General features: G+C 52.8%; 1 protein-coding gene across 2 annotated transcripts; it reads right to left on the reverse strand.

The window, feature by feature from the left end:
- Positions 1-1,389: 1,389 nt before the first annotated feature.
- On the reverse strand, positions 1,390-23,727 carry LOC137670859 (dual specificity testis-specific protein kinase 2-like). Of its 2 annotated transcripts, none has more exons than XM_068414001.1 (9): positions 23,669-23,727; positions 12,443-12,642; positions 9,662-9,783; positions 9,471-9,519; positions 8,570-8,719; positions 8,188-8,361; positions 7,536-7,619; positions 6,422-6,508; positions 1,390-4,720 (listed from the first exon to the last, which is right to left on the reverse strand). In XM_068414001.1, exons 2-9 carry the CDS (start codon positions 12,629-12,631, stop codon positions 4,619-4,621), a joined length of 957 nt encoding a protein of 318 aa, XP_068270102.1. In that variant the 5' UTR covers positions 12,632-12,642; positions 23,669-23,727; the 3' UTR covers positions 1,390-4,618. The 2 variants fall into 2 exon arrangements, with proteins under 2 accessions (XP_068270102.1, XP_068270103.1); XM_068414002.1 differs by lacking the exon at positions 23,669-23,727 and adding an exon at positions 13,004-13,040.
- Positions 23,728-24,219: the final 492 nt, after the last annotated feature.

Raw genomic sequence — 24,219 nt, forward strand, 5'->3', positions numbered from 1 at the left:
TGTCGTGTTACAGCGGTGCGTTACACCGTTATATCATTTTCATTTTACTAAGGCCTAAAGCACGAACAAGAGAGGCTTGAAACACTTTCCAGACGCGCTGCTTTCTGCGTTCCTCCCCCAAGGAGGGGGAATTCAGCCCCTCCTCGGCAGTGTTGTACCGAAAATAAAGAGCCGGAAGCAACGAGGGGGTTCGCAGTAGAACTATCCACTGGTTTTTGATGGATTCGAAGGAAAAGACTCCAAAGACGAAAGGCCAACGCTGTCAGCACGTGCCACGATGTAGCAGCTCACTCCTCGTAGGCCATTGCCCCCTGGTAGTCCCCAGAGGAATGAATAAAATGCCCAGCATGGAGTGTTGGCTGGGCCCTGCCTCTGCTGGCAACTGGGGTGGGAGGCTGCAAGTGTGAGACCCCAGAAGACGTTGCTCAGGGCAGCGAGGCAGAAAGGAATGACGAGGGGCACGCGGGCGGGGTACACCACCCTCATTGTAAAAAATTTCTTCCTTATATCTAGTCTAAATTTACCTTCTTTCAGTTTAAAACCATCACCCCTTGTCCTATCGCAACAGGCCCTGCTAAAAAGTCTGTCCCCATCACTTGATCCCCAGGGGAGTTCACTAATCACCTGTGGTCAGCTATACAGAAGCCCTTTGAACATTGATAATTTTTTTACTTTGATTTATTCAGTTCCTCACCCCCTCCCCATATCCATCACTTACAGCATTTGTAAAAATGTCCACTTTAACCGGAAGAAATATTTTTTCCGTTGCCCTGCACCAAATCTTTTACTGAATTTCAGAGAGATTAGAGAGATTGCATCTCCCTTTCCCAGGGAGTCATTTACCCTGTCAAAAAGAGATATTGCCTTGGCACAATAAATCGCAGTCATATTTATCACATTTTCAAAATGCTCCCCATACACACAGAGATCAGGACCTTTATAAAATGCAGGCAGGGTCTGTTCTTCTGAAATCAAGCCAGTAGATGGAGCAGTGACTGCTAAAGCTGAAGTACAGAAGGATCCCAAGAGGGAAAACAAGAATCCCGCTGCCTATGAGGGTCCCACTGCAGATAACCCTACCCGCCAGATGACAGTCATGCTCTTTCTAGCAACTGGGGTGACAGCAAATACAACCAGTAAAAGGAACCTGATAGTCTGGTGGCAACTGCATTAGCTGGGGAGGTGAGACTGAACCCTGTCCTTTCAAGCTTCATTTCAACTAAAAGTTTATTATGCCAGCTGTGCTGATAGAACATGAAGCTGTTTGTGCAGTTGTGTTTGGTGCCTGTGCTTGGAAACACGCCTTTCAGCAGCACCACTCGGCACACCCAGGATGATGAAACACAGCAGCCAGGGCTGATGTGGAAAACAACCACTAGACTTTATTCCCAAATAGCATTTATAAAAACAAACAAATGAAGACACAATGGAGGATGTGGGAACACATGGCCCGTGGGGTGCAGCATGGCCAGGTCCATGCCATCAGCACCTGCAGAGCCAGCAACCAACAGAGGGAAGAGAGGCAGAGGAGGCAGCTCCTGGTCAGGTCCAGCAAAGGCGAGCCTGCTGCACCACCCAGACCTTCCACCCACCACCACAGTTGCTTCAGCTCAGTGCCAGGACTGAGAGACATGAAATTCAACCACTGACCTGGACTTTGCGTCAGACTGGCACGGGGAAGCCAGGCTCTGCGCTCCCAGCACAGGGGCTTGTACCTGGAGGGCATCTCAGCAGGTTTCCCATGCTCGTCTCTACCTCCAGCTCTCACAGTGAAGAGAAACTCTTGGTCCATGAGATGCACCAGACAAATTCACAGACCATCTCTGTTCTCTGCAGACACCCAATATTGGCTTTTCTAGTCTACATGGTGCCTGCAGACAGTCTCTGTCCCACCTGCCCCTGCAGCAGGCACCAAAGGTCCTTCTAGCAAGGACCTGATATCCTTCAGTCACCTGAGATCCAGCATGTGGCCTCACCGTGAGAGTGGACAGGGCACATGGCAAGCCCAGAAGAAACACAGTTCTGATCCATCGCAGCTCAGACCACGATGGCTAATGCTATCATCTGTGCATAATATACACACCCCCCCTCCCCAGATCTATTTAATCCTTGAGCAGGCTTCTTACCCCCAAGCAGATAAATAAAACCAAAAGATCTTCCTTCATACCATAGCATCACCACAGCATACACAACTCCACATGCCCTTTCACCTGTGTCCCAGCCCCACAGTTGTTGCTCTGCAGGACCAGAGTCAGATGTACAGCTGGAGGAAGGATCAGCTCAGTCTGGGGTAGGGCACCACCAGCACCGAGCCTTGCTGGTCCTGGGAAAGGGGTATCCAGCCGGGGAGCAGCCCTGCAGGGAAGTGCCCCTGGAACAAGACACCTTCACCCCATAACAGGCCATTTGAGGGATCGGTATGTTGAGGGATCTTCCTTTAGTCTACTCTTGTGCAGGGGGGGCACAGGAAGACCAGACTCCAGCTTGGCAGATCAGGCAGCATGGGGAAGGCTTTCACAAGGCTTTGTGAAAGCAATGCATCTAGCCAGGGACCGAGCCGAGGTGGACACCCATCCTTCATCCATAGTGGCCTTTGGAAAAGGCTTTGTATCCTTAATGCTTTGGGTGTTAGGACATACTCTTGGATTCCTCATTCTCAAGCCTGTTCCTCTATGGAAGAAGAGCCCAGGGGAGCCTGGGAAGCCTTGGGAGGTTGCAGTTAGCTCCTCAGGTCCATCTCCTGGCAGCCAAATATACACCTGGTGATTTTCATCCAACACATTGCTGTGATGCTGGCGGTGGCTGGTTCTCAGTGAAGACACATACATATGTCAGTGCTGTCTGCACATATATCAGTCTTACACTTCTCGAGGCTTTGCTTTGCCCCCTGCTGGCAGTATCCAGCTGGGATGAAGGTGTTTGCTGGGCAGTTTACTGTTGAGCAGGAGGTTTCTTGTGCAAATAAGTCAGTATCCCACAGAAGCACAATGGCACCTCTGGAGTATAAGGAGCTGCAGATGCCTTCACGGAGATGTGGCTGAGCTGGTGACCCTGGTGCCATTCAGTGCATTTCATGCCAGCTCCCAATTCCTTATGATCCCTGGTGAAAATCCACCATGCTCCTCCACTATATCTCTGTTCCAGCACACCACTGACACTCCCTTGTGCAGGCACCACGGCACAGAGACATTGGGCTACATATGACACCAAATCCAGCTCCAAGAGCTTGAGATGAGGCCGCCAGGTAGGTCTACCACTATGTGGGAGAACAGCCTTCAAGCTGTATGTTGAAGGCCCATTGGGCTAAACACTGTCCAAATACTTTTTGGTGGACAGATGAATGATCCTTGCTCCAAGAGCTTACAGTCTACAAGAACAGAGCCACAGCTCCACCACTATACAGATATTACACCTATTTACACCCACAAACATTTTGGTCCCAGCAGAACATGTCTTTCAGATCAATGGCCCAGCAATCAGCTGATCTGGGGGCAGGGACTTGACTGCTCACCTCTTTCTCTTCATTTGCAATGCCAGACCATTTCTAGCCATCATTCTTTCCACCTCTGGTTTGGGTCTGCAGCCCCAGCACCTTCCTCTGGCCCACAGAAGAAAACACGGTATCAAAACAAAGTCCTTTCCTGGCTATCTGAGCCCTGGGGCCCACAAGGGTGTCCTGCATTGCTGAGGAGGCTACGGGTGCTGGGCCAGGCAGAGAAATGGGTCAGAGGCTGGATGATGATGCTGGCCCCAGCTCTTCCCCGTTTCAGCCTCGCAAGCTGTTGGCACTGTGCTTGTCGCCGTGTTTGCAGCAGGACAAGAAGGGGGGAGGCACATCCCTCCACCTTTGAGCCCCAGTCGAGGGCGGTGGGGAGAAATCCAGACTGCTGTGATGCTGGGAAACGTGTCTGACAAAGCTTTTCTGAGAGGAGATATTAGTCGGTTAGTTTGTATCTCGGTAAGGCACACCCTCCCCATCGCCTCGGCTGGCGCGAGTCGGCACCCTGGGGTGGCCCCAACGGACTCTCCAAAACCGTGCCGGTGCCTGGGCGCACCCTGAGCGCGATGCCAGGAGCCCCAGCCAGAGACCTTACAGAGCATACCTGTCCTGCAAGGCTGCCGGGCGGGTGCTTTAAGGCTTTGAAATTATCAGGTGACCCCAGGGCTCACCAAGCACCCCACAGCTCCTCTCCTTCACACTGCACAGACCCCAGCCCCCCTGAGAGGCGATTCCCCAAGGCCAGGGGATGGAGAAGGGGAAGGCCCTGGGTCCGGGAGGCAGGGGAAGCAGGAGAGGATGATGTTTCGGTCGGGGATTTGGAAAGCATCCTCAAGGGAATTCAGGTCCCTCCAGGATCATTTGCTTTTTAACAAGCACACAGACAAAGGCTGCTCGGTGTCCTAATTACATCTGTTAAAAACCTTAGCTAGGAAAAATATTCCCTTGGTAAGTCCCTTCTCCATTTTTAGCCATGTTTTCCATCCAAGAAATTAGAGACCAAGACTATGATTAAATAAACAGCAGCACATCACTTAGCTCTTCCCTTCCCCACCTTCCTTCTTCACTCCTGACCCCCCAGACAGGTAATTTACAGTTTGGGTGATCCTCTGTCAAGCCTCAGCCCGAAAGCTGATTGTCCCTCCTAGGCTCCAGGCTCTCCGCGACATCCTCCAGCTCATCCAGGATTTCGGAGAAAGACGGTCTCTTAAATGCTTCCACCTGGAATGAGAAGGGAAAGCTGAAGAGGATACCCTGGACAGGAGGTGCATGCTCTGCAGCAGCTCTGTTGGGTCCCCCAAGGCTGGGCAATGGCATCCATCCATGATTAGCACTGGTCTGGGTCACACACCTGCTGGTGGAGCCTTCTGCCATCACCACTTGGTTTCTGGCACCACCACTTGGTGACCCAGGCCTGGGCTGCTGCAAAAGAGCAGCTGCAGGACAGGTCCCATGTTGTGGTACAGCTCAAGCAAAGGCAGCGAGATGCTGAAAAACAGCCTGACGTACCCCGACCTGGACAGGGTGTGGGAACTGCTCATCCCAAAGCCCAGCCAGACGGTGCAGGGGCAGGCGTTGTACACGGAAAGGCTGCAGGGCGGTATCAGGAGGGAGATGTATCATTCGCTGGGCTTTTTCTTGACAGTCAGGCTCTAACTGTCTTGTCTCCCTGATGCAGCTCATCCTCAGTGGGCTGTAATCCCCCACCCCTCCCAGTGCCATCAGGGTGTACCCGAAGTGAGGGACATGGCCCGGGGCACCCCCACCACGCACCCCCACCGTGCCATCCTGGGGCTGCCCTTTGTGCCTGACCCCGCGGTGCCAGCCTGGGGAGCTGCACCAGAAACTCCCCAAATCTGCACATCCCACGAGGGCAGAGAACAGCCCCAAGGGCCATTTCTGGCAGAAGCCCGTTATTATCTCAGCTTGCACTGGGAAGCCGCCCATCAGAGATACAAGACCTGAACACACATAAATCTAAGCCAGCTGCTGACATGAATCACTCCTCTGATTCAGGGCAAGTTACTCACACGTCCTCGGGACCCATGCAAGGATTTACTTCCATTTGCTGCCTTGAGCTCCCAGCAATTAGGTGCATTATGATCACCCAGCTTCTCCACTCTCCGCCAGATTACTGCCTTTTTTTTTTCTCTTCCTTTCAGAGATTAATTTGAATCCTCGCTTTCTCTCTGCTTTGCCTCCCGAGGCTTTTGGCAGCATGGGGAGGCCCCCCAGCTTGCATCACTACTTTTTATGCTAAAGCAAGAAAGGTTGGAGAACTGTGCTCTGATGATACTACATATTAGGAAGAAATTCTTTGCTGTGAGGGTGGTGAGACACTGGCCCAGGTTGCCCAGAGAAGCTGTGGCTGCCCCCTCCCTGTCAGTGTTCAAGGCCAGGTTGGATGGGGCTTTGGGCAACCTCTTCTAGTGGAAGGTGTCCCTGCCCGTGGCCGGGGGTTGGGACTAGGTGGTCTTTAAGGTCCCTCCCAACCCAAACCAGTCTGTGATTCTATGATATCTGTAATGCCAGGGCTGGTAACAGCAAGGCAATGCCCTCCAGAGAGGAGCAGCTGGGTGCCTCTGCCTGCAGCCTGGCTTAAGGAGGGACTGGACATCATCACCAACCTGCTTCCCACTCTGGGGTTGACATGCAAGGGAACAGGCAGGACCTCGGGATGTTTTGGGCTCTAATACACAAACCAAACATTTCTCCTAGTGGCAGAACTGCACCGTGGATGAAAGCATACTACTGGCCCAGGAAGATCTCATCACTTCACAGCTCAAGTGGCACAGCCCTGTGTGCCAGCACTGAGAGCAGCAGGTTCAAGCTCTCCAGACTTCACAACAATTTTGGTCTCTGTCATACAAGCATGATACAAATCCAATAAAATCAAAGGAAAAAAAATAGTAAGAATCTCACCCGACAGCAGCCAGCAGCAAGGTCCATCACCTGCTTGGGGCATTCGCTGATCATCCCTTGGAAGGCAGCAACATCCAAGCCATAATCCTGTGAGGAAGGGGAAAGAGCACGTAGAGAAGACTTCAGCTATAGAGTCCTTTAAAAGTACTTCACCCTTCTCAAGATGTTAAAGCACAAAATGCTCATGGTTTAAAGCTTTTAGGGTCTCCATCACAGCTATTTTAGTGATGGCTACACAAAGGTACCGGGGCAACATCAGCTCTGGCAGGACTGCACAGACAGTAAATCATTAGCAGAGTTGGGAGACTGCAGCATCATTCTGCTCGCTCTGTGCTGTCCCTGCGGGGCGGTACGCGTCCTCCTGGAAAAGCTCAGACTAAGGCAACAAGAGCCACAAAGGTGCAAAGCAGTAGAGGAACCAGCACCGGGTGCTGAGCACAGGAACTGCAGATAATCTGGTCTCCCAACAGCAACTGGGAGTCGAAGGGGTCCAGCCAGCTGTTTCCATAACTACAGCTTTGTCCCTCCAGACTTCAGGGTCTCTGATATGTAATTCTCCTTCATCTTGTGAGCACAGATGGAGCGTTAGTTCCTGCTCAATCTCACAGAAACATGGAAATATCTCTGGTCACTGCAGGTTCTTTGCATTGCTCCTTGGAAAGAAGCAATTTGCTGTTTTCCTGCTGGATTTTTCATTGCTGTTCAGGACAAACTTTCCCTTCCCACCTTGTGGAAGGGAAATGTTGCAAATGTTGAAACAAAAAGGCCATGTTTTTAGGGAAGCCCACTGTTTCCACATGAACTGTGTAATTAACTGCAACGTATTTGAAAATAAACATTTGTGATTTAAGTTGTGTTTAACATGCCACTTCAATGGAGAAGCTGGAATGTCAAAGTGAAATGAAGTATTTGGAATTAAGGTCTTTAAACAGAAGTACTTCATCTCAAATTTTTGATCTAACAAAAGTTTTGAAACTATGGATCACTGAACTCTTGTGCACTGAAAATTTTGAGATGAGATTTTTCTCACAGAAGAACCTCTAGGGAAAAACCTGAGTGTGAACACAAACACCATGGAGAAAACACCGTTAGATCTGGCTGCAGGAATCATTACCTGAGTCCTGGGAAGCACTTCGGGGTCAGCTGGGATCCTGCCCAGGATTTCACAGAGGACAATGCCAAAGGAAAACACGTCCACCTGCAGGAGGGGTGGGAGAGTGGGAGGTGGGACAGGGCATGCACAGAAGAAAAGCATGAGAAAGGGGAGTACTAATGAGAACATCCTGCCATTAGTTATGTAAAAGCCCACTGGAGATGGAGGCAGCAAACCCCTAAATTTCTTCTGGACTTCTGAACCCACCCAGAAACACCACAGCCCCACTTGGAGTCCAGTCTCATCTTCAGGAAGCCTGGCCCTGTGCTCTTGTTCAATGTGTCTGGTGCTTCTACCACAGCTCTGGCACCCCTCACAGGTCCTGCAACAAGCTCATTGGGCTGTAACTCAGCAAGCATCTTCCTCAGCGAGGCTGTGTTTGTCCACAGCAGCAAACCATTTCCCCAGAAGTTTAACTTAACAAGGCCATGTAAGGAACTTCCAAGTTGCTAAGCAAAGCATTATCAAGCAAAGGTCCAGGGCAATGTTTCCTGGGGAAGGAGGGAAGAGCTCTTCTGCTGTTGGGACATGTCACTGGCAAGCAGAGGAGACATCCCCCACGCTCGCTTGGGAACTCTGGGGATGAAAAAGGAGCTGGGAAGTAGTGCCATACCTTCCGGTCGTAGGGCTCTCCCCGCAGCATCTCAGGGGCCATCCAGAAAGCAGAGCCCACCAGAGACAGCTTCCTCTCCACATCCTTCACAGGCAGCTCCACCACCTCCCTGGCCAGCCCGAAGTCAGTCACCAGCGCCTCCCGGCCTCGTGGTGTCACACGAATGAGGCAGTTCTGAAAGGAGCCCATAGGGCACGGCATGAAACGCGTGGCGAGGAAGGGCCTGGACACTTCACTGAGCGGCACCTCACTGGCCCTCAGCCCCACCTCACTGGCCCTCAGGCTCTCCTCACTAGCCCTCAGCCCCACCTCACCGCTACAGGCTCTGCCCTGCTGCATCCTGGCAGCTCCTGTTAGCAACGTCCCCTTTCCAGCTGCGTACCTTGGAGTTGAGATCTCGGTGGTAGATGTTCTTGGAGTGCAGGTAGATCATGCCTCTGGTGATGTCAGAAGCTAAGACCACTTTTTCCTTCCACGTCAAAGCAATGTCTTTGCTGGCCAGGAGTTCCTCCAGGCAACCCCCGTTCACGTACTGCGAACAGAGACAAGAAGTGTGTGGCTGTGCGGCCGGGCACAGGCACCCCTGGAGCTCCCCGGGTGCTGAACCCTCCCTCGCCAACCCAGGAGCCCCTCCTTAGGGATGGAGGTTGGGAATGACACCGCACACAGGGGCCCTGTGCGTGGTACGGTGCAAATACCCCTCCTGGCACAGCAAGTCACTGCCGGTCTCTGGGCTCTGCCCCGCTGCAGGGATGGCTGTATAAGCCAGCTGTGGTTCTCACTCATGAGCAGCGAAATAGAGGCAAAAAGCCTGGCAGCAGCTCAGTGAACACCTTCTGCCACCGACAGCGTAGGAACGAGGTGACACCTCCCCAGTACCAGCCCAGGCTTTTCCATTAGACCACACCACCATTCCAGAGTGACCCTGGAGGTCCTGCCACTCTCCATCTGCTTTATGTTCTACTCCTGCCCTTTATCCCTGGCTCCTCTTCTCCTCTGCAGCTGGCCCATTCTGGCCCTTTGGTAGTACCAAGACAACCTGAAACACTTTTTGGCTATCCTGTCTGAATGTCATGGCCCTGCAGTGACTGTGCCCCACTCCAGCTGTGGGGCAGAAAGGACCAGAAGCCTCTCCAAGGCGATTGTGCTAGTCCAGAGCCATCCACAGGCACAGGAGTCAGAGAGGCGTAGACATGCAGTGTGGGATATCTGCCATCCTCCCTGCCAAAGAACCGCGGGGTCCTTGCCTGCCCACAGCACACTTACAAGCAAGAAACCTTTACCTCCAGAATGGGGTACAGCTTGTCGTCCTTCACACATATCCCAAGGTACCTAAGCAGAAGAACGCACCATAAAAAAGAAAAGCAGTCAGGAAGGTTCAGCTCAACCCCTCATTGCAGAACTGCCTTAGAGACACCAAGCCAACCCCAGCCCCTGGCAGTGCCCACTGCTCATGGCCGGAGGATGTGCCCACCTGACGATGTTGGGGTGGGACAGCTTCTGCAGCAGGCTGATCTCACGCACAATCACCTCTTGGTCCACGTCATTCTTGTAGATCTTCACCACCATCACTTTACAAGCAGCAGTCTGGGTCACCTGGAGCCAAGGTTGGAGCAGGACATCTCTTAGCTTTCAGAGGTCTGCCAGCGCCTTTGGACAACAGCATCCCTTCCCAAGCAAAGGCCTGAATCTCATTTCCCTGCTGCCCAGAGCTTTGCACAGTCATTTGCAGAAGTTTTGAGCACCTCAGACCCCTATGCATGAGAGAGCTGCCAATGAAAGAAGCTTTATGCTTCCCCCAAGAGAAACTTGTACTTGAATAGCTCCTTATTGCACATCAGAAAACTAAGGCAGAAAAAGAGGGAAAGTACCTTGTGCCCAGGTCATGCAGTACATAACCCACAGAGCAGAAGGCTGTGCCCAGACCTCTTGAGTCTGAGTCACCAAGTAGAACCAAGCGAATCCTCCTTCCTCAGCCAACCCACATATAACAACACCTGAGAATGGGCTTAACTGAAGGACAAAGGATGGCAAAAGCAGCAGGCAGCCAGCACGGGCAGTGCCAGCACTTTGGGGAGTCTATGTCCTTGCTGTGGGGGCGCTTTGGAAGACAGCATCTGTTGGCAAAGAGCTTCAAAGGGCCATCGCCAGCGATGCTTCGCAGCAGGAGTGCTGCTGTTCAGGGCTATGGGTCCATAGGGGACTGGCTGACCCAAGAGGACCACGAGTCATCAGAGCGCTCTGTTATGGTCGCGCTCGAGTCCCCAGACAAATGTCAAGTCCCCACAAAGGACTGTCCTTGTCTCCAGTCCTCCTCTGCTGTCTTCTGACTATTTGACCCATAGCGTTTCATTCAAACTTTATTTTTTTTACATTTCTTTTTCTGCTTCTACTTCAAGAAGTCATTTCATTTTCATTCAAGATCCGTGTCTCCAGCCTGCCTACTGCTGGAATTTCATTCATTGCCAGGGCAGGAGGAAAATGTCACGCACGAAGGAAACAGCAACTGTTACTATGAAAATTTGCTAGATAAAGGAAAGAGAAAGCGATGGCAACAGCACGCTGCGTAGGTGGGGAAAGCAATTACTAGAGGGAGGCTGTGATGGGCAGAGGTATTTGTCATGTATTGCCCCAGCCTGCAAGGAGCTGCCATAGACCTTTGGCTGGAGATTCCCCTTGAGCAGCCTTAGTGCACTGTCCCTGCACCTGAAGTTCACCCAAACGCTTTATCACAGAGCCTGGAGAAAGCAATGTGCATTTATCTATCCGACTGTGCGTATTTTCTGCAGTTCCATGGCCAGATCCTGCCAGCCCGGCTCCATTAGTTTCGACTGGCCACATGTGCTTACACCAGCCAGGGATCTCACCCAGAATATGTCAGAGTACTCCTCCGGCAGAAGCATCTTATGCTGGCCCAGGAGAAATGTGCAGTCATGATGTTTATCGCGTGGCTGGTCAAGCTAAGGAGCTGAAGGCAATGGTAGAGTCAGGCCTAATTTGTTTCCACTGGGTCCGTGTCACGTCCCAACAACCAAGACCAGTGTCAGCAGCCACATTCTGGAGGACGCTGGGAGGTGAGATAAGGTGGGCAAACCTGGCCACGCTGCAAAGCAACGTGACATTTGCTCTCAGAGATGAAGGCTGTCTCACTTCCTCACATTAAGCACCTCCTTTTGCATTGCTGTTCATAGAGCAGTGATCCCCGAGGGCTGCAGGGAAAGAGCCCCACATCCCAGTGGCACTCCCGGGCTGAGGAGCAGCACTGGAGAGGGAGCAATGCTAGCAGCACCCTGGACCCTGTGCTTGCTCAGAGAGGGTTAAACACACTCCCACACCGGTGGAGCTTGGTGCAGGGAGTGACTCACAGCAGCCCCGGTGAGAAAAGCAGTTTTGCTTTGGTGACACACGACCCGCATCATGCACTGCCTCACAGGGAGCCATGCGTCCCCTGACACGAAGGCAGCAGAGGCAGAAGTGGATGGACCAGCAGCCTGTCCCAGCCTGACCCTGCTCCAGGTCCCCTGCTCTTCCCCAGCATCACCGTAATGCAGGGCAGCAGCCAGAGAGGGGTGACAGCGCCGGCAGCTCCATGGCGTGTGGGTGGCAGGTATTCTGGGAGACACACGGAGCTTAATTTTACACTCTTTGTCTCTCTACATTTTGCTCCAGTTCTGACAACAAAACCTGCCCAGAGCATAAATACCCTCTAATCACATCCAATACCCAGTTCAGCTCCCTGACAAGCCTGTTGTATGGCTAGATGATGGTATCAATGAACATTGATTGATCGAGTCCTCCCATCTCCTTTTTCACCATGGAAGGGGAGATGTGCATCAAAGGTGACGTGCTGGGTGTGCTGAGGGGGGTGTCCTTTCCTCCCTCGTCCCATCCAACCTACAAGAGTGAACTGCGAGGAATGAAGAAATAAGCTCGGGGACAGGTTCCTCAGGTGAGGCACCAAATACACAGCCTCAGCAGCTGCTCAGCTGCTCTCACGCAGAATCACAGGCTGGCTGGGGTTGGAAGGGGCCTCTGGAGATCATCCAGTCCAACCCCCTGCCACAGCAGGGTCACCCACAGCACGTCACACAGGGTCGTGTCCAGGCGGGTTTTGAATATCTCCAGAGGAGACTCCCCACCCTCCCTGGGCAGCCTGTGCCAGGGCTCTGGCACCCTCAAAGGAAAGAAGTTTTTTCTCATATTGAGATGGAGCTTCCCATGTTTCAGGCCGTGGGCTGCCTGCATGCCAGTTTACCTTGTAGACCTTGGAGAAGAAGCCGCTGCCTATCAGCTCGGCATTGAAGTTTTCCCAGAACTCCAGCTTCCTGACAGCTGTGCGCAGCCTCTGCCAGCGGTCCACGTGGTAGTAGGTGTCGGAGGACTCATCATAGTACTGCATGGTGCTGGAGGGCTCCGGGGCGATCAGCCTTGCCTCGCACATCATGGGGGCAGCAGCTAAAACACAGGGTATTTCACAGTGAGCCAACAGCAGCATTTGGACAGCAAACAAATACCTGCACTAGAGACCAGGACTGGACAAAACCTCAGGAACAGAGGGAGAGGAGACAAGGCACCAAGACAGAATCACAGAATCACAGAATCGTTTTAGTTGGAAAGGTCCTTTAAGATCATCGAGTCCAACCATTAACCCAGCACTGCCCAGCCCACCACTAACCCATGTCCCTCAGCACCACATCTACACGGCTTTTCAATCCCTCCAGGGATAGTGACTCCACCACTGCCCTGGGCAGCCTGTTCCAGTGCTTGACAACCCTTTGGGTGAATAAATTGTTCCTGATAACCAATCTAAACTCACCCCAGAGAGCTGGTGGCTTGCTGGCAGAGCTGTAGCGAGCACCCCTAACTGCTACTCTTGTCACCAGAGACACACTTACCCAGCAGGCTCTGAAAGCTTCTCCCTCCACTTGAGCACCCTTCAGTAACCAAAGAAAGAGGAGCTTTTCCTCAGCACAGCAGCACGCCCGCAGGCACCCCGATCCCCAGCCACCTCCCCAGCCACCTCAGAGCTCCTCCTGCCTGCGGCGTGACCCGGGCACCGGCGCGACAGGTCCCTTGGGGCAAGGCAGGCTGCCTGGGGCTGCCTCTTCCACAGGGAATGGTTTCCTTTTCAGAAGTCTCTCTGTTCGGTGCTTTCCCACGTACCATCTCCCCTCGCCATGACCTAGTTCATCAATTGCCTCTTTGTCCAGTAAAGAATCCCTGCAGCATCCCCAGCATGCTGGGAACGGCCCCTCGCATTATGCCGCTGAGTGGGAGCCGAGTCTTTATTTTCTTCTTATAAATGCAGCTGTTTGTCCCCAGATTAGTGCTGACATGTAGGCTGGAGGAGAAAACGGCCTTTCAAAATGCCAAGATTTGTTTGAAGGCTTCCTAGGAGCTGGGGAGGGAGGGGAAGAGGGTGTAAGAAGGACGGGGAGCAGGAAGGGCGGTCTTGGGGGACAGCCCGCAGCCCCACGCAGCAGGGCAGGGCAGGGCAGGGCAGGGCACATCCTCGCATCACCAGCAAGCCTTTGAGCACCCAAAGCCAGGCTTTTGTCTGAGCAGGCAAAGCACTGGGGCAGCTGCCCATATCCCACAGAATCACAGTCACAGACTGGTTGGGGTGGGAAGGCACCTCTGGAGATCATCCAGTCCAACCCCTGCCAAAGCAGGGTCACCCAGAGCACGTTGCACAGGGTCGTGTCCAGGTGGGTTTGAATATCTCCAGAGAAGGAGACTCCCCACCCTCCCTGGCCAGCCTGTGCCAGGGCTCTGGCACCCTCACAGGAAAGACGTTTTTCCTCATTTTCAGATGGAACTTCCCGTGTTTCAGTTTGTGCCCGTTGCCCCTTGTCCTGTCGCTGGGCACCACTGAGAAGAGTCTGGCCCCATCCCCTTGACACCCCCCCTAAGGTATCTGTGAGCATTGATAAGATCCCCCCTCAGTCTGCTCTTCTCCAGCTGAACAGCCCCAGCTCCCTCAGCCTCTCCTCATAGCAGAGATGCTCCAGCCCTCTGATCATCTCTGTACCCCTCCGCTGGACTCTCTCCAGTAGTTCCTGGTCTTACTTGAACATTTTGTAAGCATCTAGTGCTGGGGTTTACCTGTTGTGCTGCTGATAACAAACCTGATGCCTCACTGACAGTGAGTTGTTTACAGCTCATCAATAAATCAGTAAATCACTTCAGTCCCCAAATCACAGAACCATAGAATCGTTTTGGTTGGAAAGGACCTTTAAGATCATCAAGCCCAACCGTTAACCCAGCACTGCCAAGGCCACCACTAACCCATGTCCCTCAGCACCATATCTACACGGCTTTTAAATCCCTCCAGGGATGGGGACTCCACCACTGCCCTGGGCAGCCTGTTCCAGCGCTTGACAACCCTTTCAGGGAAGAAATTGTCCCTGATCTCCAATCTAAACCTCCCCTGGCACAACTTGAGGCCGTTTCCTCTCATCCTATCACTTGTTACCTGGGAGAAGAGACCGACCCCCACCTCACTACACCCTCCTTTCAGGCAGTTGTAGAGAGCGAGAAGGTCTCCCCTCAGGCTCCTTTTCTCCAGACTAAACACCCCCAGGTCCCTCAGCCGCTCCTCATCACACTTGTGCTCCAGACCCTTCACCAGCTTCGTTGCCCTTCTCTGGACTCACTCCAGCACCTCAGTGTCTTTCTTGTAGTGAGGGGCCCAGAACTGCACCCAGGATTCGAGGTGCGGCCTCACCAGTGCCAAGTACAGGGGGATGATCCCTGCCCTAGTCCTGCTGGCCACACTAGTGCTGATACAAGCCAGAATGCTGGTGGCTGCCTTGGCCACCTGGGCACACATATCCAGCTGTCATCGACCAACACCCCCAGGTCCTTTTCCACCAGGCAGCTTTCCAGCCACTCTGCCCCAAGCCTGTAGCGGTGCGTGGGGTAAGATGCTAAGATGCAGTTTGGCCTCTAGCAGGGTTAAGGACAGTCAGACACCTAAGTCTTCCAAGAAGAACTTGGCTGTTCTGCACTAAGTTTTGGGCAAGTTTAACCCAACCATCTGTGAAGGTCTCTGTGTGGAGTCCTCCCCAGTAACGCTCCCCATGCCCGGAGCGTGTCCCAGCGCAGCCTGCCTCAAGGGAGATTAGTGGGTGTTTTGAAGGAAGAGAAACTAGACAAGAACAAGCGAAAACACACTCTCCAGGGCAGTCAGCAGAGAAGGCTTCGAGTTGGCTCGCCTTGCAAAATGGATGATGATCAACAAGGCACACGGATTCCTTTGAGATGGAAAGGTGCAGAAAAGGGTAGAAAATAAAAAAATAGTCGTAACAACTCAGCAGTCACAAGCCTAATCCCACACATTTACTGTCTATCTCTGCTTCCTTTGCATGCATTTTCTGTGATTTTTATTTTAATTCTGAAGACTCATGGTACAAGACCCCTAATTGATGTCATATGGCACTTATTTCACCAGCATATATAAACCTCATTTTCCCCTGATATTTAATTGACGCTATACAAATGAAAAAGCAGAGCAGGGCATGTGGGTGTTCAAAAGGAAGCTCAGCGTGTGGGAACTGTCAAGTGTTTGAGCTGGCTAGAACATCCCCAGCCCACCCCCTTCATCAAGAAAAACGCATTAGGATGAGAAAAGATACTGTGACCTTACTGCTGAAATGTTTGAGGCATCATCTGATAGCGATTACCATGACTTGCTTCTTGTTACAGTCCAGAGACAAGGGCTGGAGGCTGTGGAGGGACCAGGGAGGGAGGTGGGGGCCATACTGTCAAACAGCCTGTGAAGGGCTGGTCTCCTCGCAAATCCAAAGGTGCTCCACAGCAGGTGAAAGCTGTGCCCTTTATCTTTGGGGTTTCCAACCAAAAGCCCAAAGATAAATCTCAAATCTCAACCACTCTGTGTTGTTCCCAGAAGCCAAGAGATTATTTTTAGCAGCAGCTCACCGCAGCAGCAACGCCTGGCACTAACAGTGCTTCACATGTTCAATAAGCTGCTGGAGCAGTACATGGTCTTTGCCAGCTGTTTCTGAGCAATGCAAAATCTCCCCCCTGAGCTTCACACACAAGCTCTCACTGCACCTGGTGAGTAGTTCTCCTCCTAAGCCTGGTCTCTCAAACTGCTGGACATCACTCGGTTCCTGCCAGCTCTTGTAACACCCACACTGAGTAAAAACAGCACCAAATCCCCCGAAAGCACTTCATTTTGGGGATCTTACAGAGCATTAACTGGGCTTTGCACTTTAGGAGCCATGTGGGGAGAAACTTGATTTTATACATGGAAAACCATCAGGAAATGGCTCAAATCACAGAACTGCCCCAGCACCATTTCGGAGAGGACCCAGCAGACCTGAGACCCATGCTCCAGCCATACCTCTACCCCTCAGAGACACGGGGATGAGTTGAGTGAAGAAGATAGCTAATGAGGACCCAGCTCCTGTTGGCTGCTCTATCTACAGACTCCCAGTGAATCATGGAAAGAATAGCCCAATGGGTCTTTGTTGCATCCTCCAACACTGTGGTGTTGGCTGCCGTTGGGGACAGGGACAGCCTGAAGGGACCACAAAACCCTGCTCTTCTGAGGCTGTTCCTAGGAAAACACTAACCATGATAAACTGAATTAAACATTTTAAGGTCTTTCTTTGAAATCCGTAGGTAGGCAGACACCAGAGTCACCACTGTGACCATGCTGCTCCACAAGATTATTCACGTATGGCACAGAAAAATCCTGCAGAAGTGGCACAGTCCAGTGACTAAGGAGCTGACTCAGGACACCTGGGCTGCAGCCCCAGCCAGCATCTCCTTGGCGTCACCTTTCCTCCTCCTTTCTCTTTGTGGCTTTTCTCAGCCCTTCGGGACACAAACCAGCTCTTAACCCGCACGGAGCTTGCAAACTGGGGCAAATGCTACCAGAGCTAGAGGTTCTTGAGGAACAGCTGCCTGAGAACCATTTCCCACCATTTCTCCCTCTAGTCATGACCCCAAGCACACTGGAAAGTCTGGCCTGGAACCCCCTGCGCACAAGGACCCTGTACGTGGGCTGGGGATGAAGGCCACGGCACTGCCTCAGCTAAAATCACCCTGCCCGGCTGCCCCCCTGCCCCACCATGCAGGAGGTGTGCTTGCCTGCTTCAATACACAGCTTTTTTAACTCAGGCTCACGCCAATGAACAGCCCACTGGATCCGGTCACAACAGAGGTGTATCAAACAGCCTCGCTGTGCATCCCTCCCTCGCTCCAGCATCACGGCTTCCTGTCCTTGCCCCGATGCCCTTCCCCATTCAGCGATGCTTGGGCTCTGCTTTCCCAGCTCTGCGAGATCGAAGGCAAAAACAAAGCATCATCCTTCTGTTAAACAGCAATCATTCATCCTATTCACTTCCTAAAGGGACCACTTCTCCCCTCTCCATGTTTGCAGGTCATGGTTCAAGAAAAAGATAAGCCAAAGAGCTGCTGAGAGGATGGCGAAAAGCTGCCCCCCAGCCTCCTCATCTGCATTGAGCCCCGAGCCCCGCAGCTGGCTGAATTTTAAAGCCTGCGTAATTCAGCAGTGAATTTGACTCATGCTTCCTAATCCTGCCTCCAGCCAAGATGCATGTGCCTCCCTGAGGGGAAGGCTCCCATGTAATTTTAATTACCTCTTGATCCACCATGAGAGGAAGGGCAAAGCTTCCCCTGGGCTGAGGTATGCCAAAATATCCATATTCCCCAGCCCTTTCAACTCAGCTGCCTCCGGAGTGAAGAGGCGATCACTCAGAACTGGGACTTTACATGCCCCAAATTACCCTCTGCATGTGTTTCTCTCCCTCCATCATTTACAGGAGCCTCTGGGGCACTGTGCAGATCATTCACAGCCTCATACTGCATTCCCCATGACCTCCCTGTGCCTCATTTCCCAGTCTGCACAAGAAGAGCCCAAACCTTTGCACCGCCACCTTCACTCCAGCACCTTTGCAGATGGGCCACCTTGGACCAAGCCACCCCTGTGCTGGGCAGGGCAGTGCAACAGGGACAAGGTGGTGATGGGTCCCCAAGCAAGACCTGCATCTAGCAGAGGACACAGACAGGCTGGTAAACCTGGTGTGGGACCTTGCTGGTTCAGAGGGGTCATCCTGGGAGAAATTCTGCCCCTTGAAAGCTTAAGAAGCCCCCAGCACATGTTTCCCCTTGCACATTTTCCATGCTCCAGGACTGTAGTAAATAGCCAGCAGATAAAGCTGAAATCCAGTTAGAGCATCTCAGACATTATTTTTTCCCAGCAGTGAAAAATGAATCATGGCAGTCCCATCAACTCCAGCTGGCTCGTCCCCAATGCTGGAGCTATGGTCTTCAGCAGCTGAATGACTGATCTTTCCAGGCAGCTTAAAACAAATTAATGAAAGACAAAGAATTTGGAGCAAATTTGCTTGACCTTTGATAGATAAGGGGCAGAAAACCCCTTTTCTGCTGCTTAGCCCTCTTCCTGCAAAAAGCTAGAGCAAAATTATTTCAACAGGTCTGGCAGAGACCGCTGTGCTTTGAAGCTTTCTCAACACTGGAAAAACACATTTCAAGACCCGCTTTCGTTGCATTACGCAGCTTGTGCACAGAAACAAACCGCCCCCTCCCACACCACACCGACAAAGTCAGGAGGTGAGGAATCCTCTTAGATTCACCACCATTGAAGGGGGCTCATTTCAGCCAGCCCATTTCTCAGTCTCTGCCACCCAAATCTTCCCAGGAGCTGGTGTGATGGCCAACCGCGCACCTCCGCTGCCCTGGCTGCACCCACAGGCACGCAAGGAAAACACACTGGCTTCGAGACTGTGTTATAAGAAACGTGACTGAGGCTCCAGGTCTCAGCTGTGGCAGAGGTTTTTGAATTGCAAACACAAATATATTAATTCACTTTTTTCCCCCCCCCGCAACAGAATAATTCATGCTCAGGAAAAAAGCTACTTCAAGAAACAGCTGCTGATGGTGGGAGGCCAGCGAGGGAGCACCCCACAGGCACTGGGCACTGGGCCTCTCCATCCCATCTGTACACAGGGACTAAAACCACGGTAATATCCCTTCTGGAGGCTGCATGAGATAAGTAGGTAAGAAATAATTTAAAAGCCCATGCTTCGAGATGGAGGTAACTGGACCCATCTCAGCACGGCAGGCGAGTGCTTTGTCAGGAGTTCAGCATCTCTGCAGCGCTTTTGGGCACCGCGTCCCTGCCCCACGCTTGGCCGTCACCCCTTGGATGCACAGGAGATGGTACCTGCTCTGACAGCCTCCAGGATACATCCTGCAACACACGAGTCCTTCCCAGGGGAGTGAAGGAAGGCAAGCTCAACTCCTGCTATGTCAGGGCAGGGTTTGTCTGTCTGCCTTGGGGGCAGTACCCCGAACTGAGTTTGCCTCACGCATCCACGACTGCTCTCCCTTAACACCCTGCTCTCCACTCTGAGCCTTCCTCTTGCCACCTCCTGCTGTTATCTAATCCACCACTGGCTCACTAAAACCCATATAACTTGTGGGAAGTTGAACTTCAGCTGGCTGACAAGCTGCCCAGCTCTCCTGCACGCCTCAGAAAGCCAGGTTACCCCTGCTAGGGAAATCAATCAATCATTTACTCCCATTAAATCTATTTCTCCATGTAATGCTATATAAACAAGCAGTATTTGCATGGCAACACGTTCTAAGAAGTTCCTCAAGGCGAGCAAGCTGTTTCCAAGAGCTCCACACACGTCACAGCCAGCTAACACTGGGGACACTGAATGCAGTAAAGTCTCTCCCCAGGGAACAAGGTATATATAACTCAGCAGCTCGCAAAGAGCCAAGGAAAGAGATTTGCACCTGTGCTGAGCATTTTCTTATCAATGATGTAGCACAGCAGACTGAGCCCCTAAGGCAACCCCAGCTCCTTACGGATGTTATCTCATACCAGCCCCATATTGCAAAGCACGAAAACTTGGCTGTCGCTAACAGATGGAAAAACTAAAGCGAAAATGTACGAAAAGCAAGTTAAGTGACTTGCCCAAGGCCATGTGATGAGCCAGAGTCAAGGTGGGGTGTCAAGACTGAGCCGTGAGGGATGAGAAGGGCCCCCCTTGATACCGGACGATTTAGCAACGGTTTAGCAAGAGTAGGCCTCAGAGTAGGCTCTAAAAGGGCGACTCTGTGTTACCTTTACACAGAATCAACTTTCTTGTCAGTAATTTTCCTTTCAGCTAGAATAGCAGAGAATAACAGTACGTTCTGAAGCAAACTGCATGTTTTGTAGATAGAGTCTGCTTATGGGACTGATAACAGTGTTATAGTCGTCAATGATTCTTGCTTGCGCTTAGTCTTAGTAAATCCAAGGTCTCTGTTAAATTCCTTGCTAATTATAAAGAAGGGCCAAAGACAAACAGGACTGTGAAAAACAACTTTGTGATGTCTAAATTAACTTGATTCACAAACTCTGGCGCTGGAGGAGAGATAAGTCCAGTGAGAACCAGAACAACATCTTCTCCTTGAGGCCACCTGCACTTGGCAACAAGAAGGCCTCAACCACGCTTGCGCAGAAGCACAATTATGCGGGGATTGCGACCACTAGAGATCCCCAGGGACCACCCAAGACCCCTTCCCCAATTTAGTATGCATGTGCAAAGACAATTACTTAATGTATTAGCATATGCATAAGTTTCGTGGAATAGGTAGGCTTTTCTTGGAATTATATGAATATTCATTTTTCTGTAATGTATATAATGAGTATGCTTTTGTTCCTCGGTGTGCATGCTAGGAGAAGAGATCCCCCATGCACCCAGCGCTGCAATAAACCAATGTCGGCTTTCTAAACTATCATTTGGTTTAGAGAGTTTTCTTGGTTACTATTTTCCAGTAACACAGCAGCTTCAACAAACTTGCAGCAGAATGGAGCTGACCCACAGTACATGCACTGTACCTAATTACAGCTGTCACTGAGGACACTGGACGGATCTGAGCACCAGCCAACCACTTGCTAAGCAGCAGCAACACGACACTTCATGTTCGGTGGCAGATGTACACCTCTAGCCCTAAGCACTTGTGTTGAAGATCAGATGGGGCAGAAGCCAAAGCATTTGCCATCAGTGCTCAAAGTTGAAAGTTGCCTCAGAAACTGTGCTCGAAGTCAAAACCCCAGGGCCTCATAAAGTTTTCATTGCAAAATCTGCCCTTAGAGGAGAAGATTATGCAAGACTTAATTTGAACAGCAGGAATGACCCTGAAGTGTTTTCTTTAAAGACCCTGATGTTTTAAACTCTGAGCGCAGGAAGCCACCAGGCTTCCAGTCCCCAGCAGAAGAAAACCTCTGCTGCTCACAAGGCAGACAAGCAGCAGCTTCTCCATACATCAAGAAGTGGGGAGGTGGCAGAAAAATCACACCTTATGCCGTAAGTGGGCTTCCCCACCTACGCTCCATGCTCTCCACATAACTCCTGTGCCACTTCCCAGGTGCAGGTACATTTGGGTGCAGCCTGAAGATACCAAACATACTCCCGAAAGATTCGCCAACTGGAGTAGAAAGGTGCTTTGGTTAGAAGAGGACCTTCAGTTTCAGCACATCAGCTTACACATTGCTTTGGGATCCCCTGAAACGTCACTAGAAAGCACCAAACCTGACGATCACGGGGTGAATAATTTTAAGAGAAAATAACAACATGCTTGCATCAGCAGTAGGGACTGCGGAGGGATTTCCTGTGCAAGGAGGACCTTGCCTGGGGGACCAGCACAACAGAGATGCTGGACACACAGCATTATCTCACCCCACACAGCCTCCCCGCCAGCTGCGAGCAGCAACACTCCTGGGAGAGCGCCCATTCCCAGCGGGGTAAGATTCAATGGGAAAAGGACAAGCAAATACGTGCTGGGGACCCAGAGTGACTCAGCCCTGACTCCTGCCTGTGCAAGGGCCTTGGGCCAAGCAAGGACCCTCCAGCGAAGTCCCTGCAGGACCCTGCGGGGCTCAGGGTGCTGCCTGCCCATCCCGTGATGAGCTGACAGCCCAGCTTTGCAGCCTGGTGCATCCCTCAGCCTCACTGCTCGGGACCAGCTTGGGTTTAGGTTCTTTTTCTGCTCAGGGACAGGAACACCGTAACTCTCGCCTTGTGATTTATAACCATCCACATGCAGGTAGCTCCGCTTTAAACACTTCAGCTCCAGCTGGTGGCTGCTTGGCCCCTCGCAGGTTCGTGCCATGCCGTGACTGACCTTGCATGATAACAGCAATCCTCTCACTACTCAGCGCTGGCTTTTACCATTTGTTTACTCCACAGCTTTACCTACACACAGGTTTTACACAGCCTTCAACTCAGTCTCCCCTGTTGTCTAAGTGGGGGTTTTTTTAAAGGAAAAACAAGATACATTTGGGATTAAAGCTGAAGGCAGGATCCTGCAGCTCGAGCAAGCTCTCTCCTCAGTACTGTTTCTGCCCTGGAATTGCTGAATTTAGCAGGGAAATGGAAGAAAGAGACCCTGGAGCTGTCGGGCCACAGATGTGGGAGAATCCTGCCCGAGCCACCCGGAGCCATTCCTTGCTGCAGCAGGGCCCTGCTCTGGGACAGATCCATGTCTCCAAGCCAGGCACACCACGAAAGGGCAGGGGAAGAGGGATCTTTTCTGCAAAGCAGAGACTGGGCTGAAAACACACCTCTCCTTCAGAAAACCCATCTGAGCCAGCATGTGCACAGTACGTGCAAGCAGCATCAGAGCAGCATCAAACACAAACTACTTGGACATAGGGAAAGGTGACACAGAGCAACTGCCCAGGAACTCCACACCAAGCACAAACTCTTATTTTTTCCCCTCCTTGAGATCTACTTTTTTTTCTTGCAGTCTTCCAAAAAGCCCTTCTCCAAATTAAGACTAGGGACATTGATCTCCATGGACCACCGAGCAGGTCCCAGGGGCAGCAGCTGGGAAACCACCCCCAGCTCTGCTGAGGACCAGCCCAGGCCTGGACACCCGCTGACCCGCTCCGTCCCGAAGCCGCTGCTCCTCGCCATCACCCCCAGGACAGCTCGGCCCCAGCCCCTGCCCGTCGGGAGGCTTCAGCACCAAGCACCGGACAGGCTCTCGGGACTGGAACCCCCGAGGTCTCCAGCCCTTGGAGGAGCGAGCAGGGCTTAATTAATAAAATAGTGTCGCCTCGCAGCTCGCTCAGGTGCTGTATGAGCGGCAGCGCCTCGGTACCCCGGGTACCCCGGGGCTCCCCGCAGCCGGCCCGGGGACCGCGGGGACCGGCTCAGGGCGCGCAGCGGCTGCGGGCGGTGCCGCTGCCCCGGGCCGGCCCCCCACGCCCGGGGCTCCGCTCCTGGAGAGGGGAAAGAGTCCGAGGGCGCTGGGGGAGCGGGGAGAGGGTACCCCGTGTCCCTCCATGTGCGGCCCGCCCGCTCCGGAGCTTCGCGGCGGCGGGGACACGGCGGGACACGGTGGGACACAGCGCGGGGCAGCCCGGGCCCCGGCTCCGCGCCCCACGCCCGGCCCCAGCGCCACTCACCTGCTCCGGCTCGGCCCCGGGTGCTGCAGGACGCGCTGCCCTCGGCTCGGCTGGGCTCGGCTCCGCACAACCGGCGCTTCCTCGGGGTGAGCCGGCACGGCACGGCACGGCACAGCCCGGCCCCGCCCGCCCCAGCGGCGACGCGCCACCCCCCGTGCCGTGCACCGGCCCCCTCCGAAGGAAGGCATCACCTCCCCAGGCCCCCACCTCCGCACCCCCCGCAGGGCTCCCCCCGCTGCCCCTCCCGGGACAAAGGGTCGCGGCTCCCGGGGCAATATCCCCCCCCGCCCCCCGCCCCGCACCCGGCATCGGCACCGCTCGCGTCCCGCTGCCCCACGGTGCTCCCCCCGCCCGACCTCCTCCGTGAAGCACAGCAAAGGTGACCCCCAACTATCGCCCCCCAACAAACGCTGCTGCGACACGAGGTGAGGGTGCCCTGTGGGTTACAGCAACCCCACTGCGAGAGCACCCAGGACTCATTTAGGTTATTTGATGAGGACAAGACAAAAATCTGGGTCACGCAGGAGCAGGAGGCAGCTGGGACTCAAGGA

Source organism: Nyctibius grandis, chromosome 16 (genome assembly GCF_013368605.1).
Source record: "Nyctibius grandis isolate bNycGra1 chromosome 16, bNycGra1.pri, whole genome shotgun sequence".
Lineage (NCBI taxonomy): Eukaryota > Metazoa > Chordata > Aves > Nyctibiiformes > Nyctibiidae > Nyctibius > Nyctibius grandis.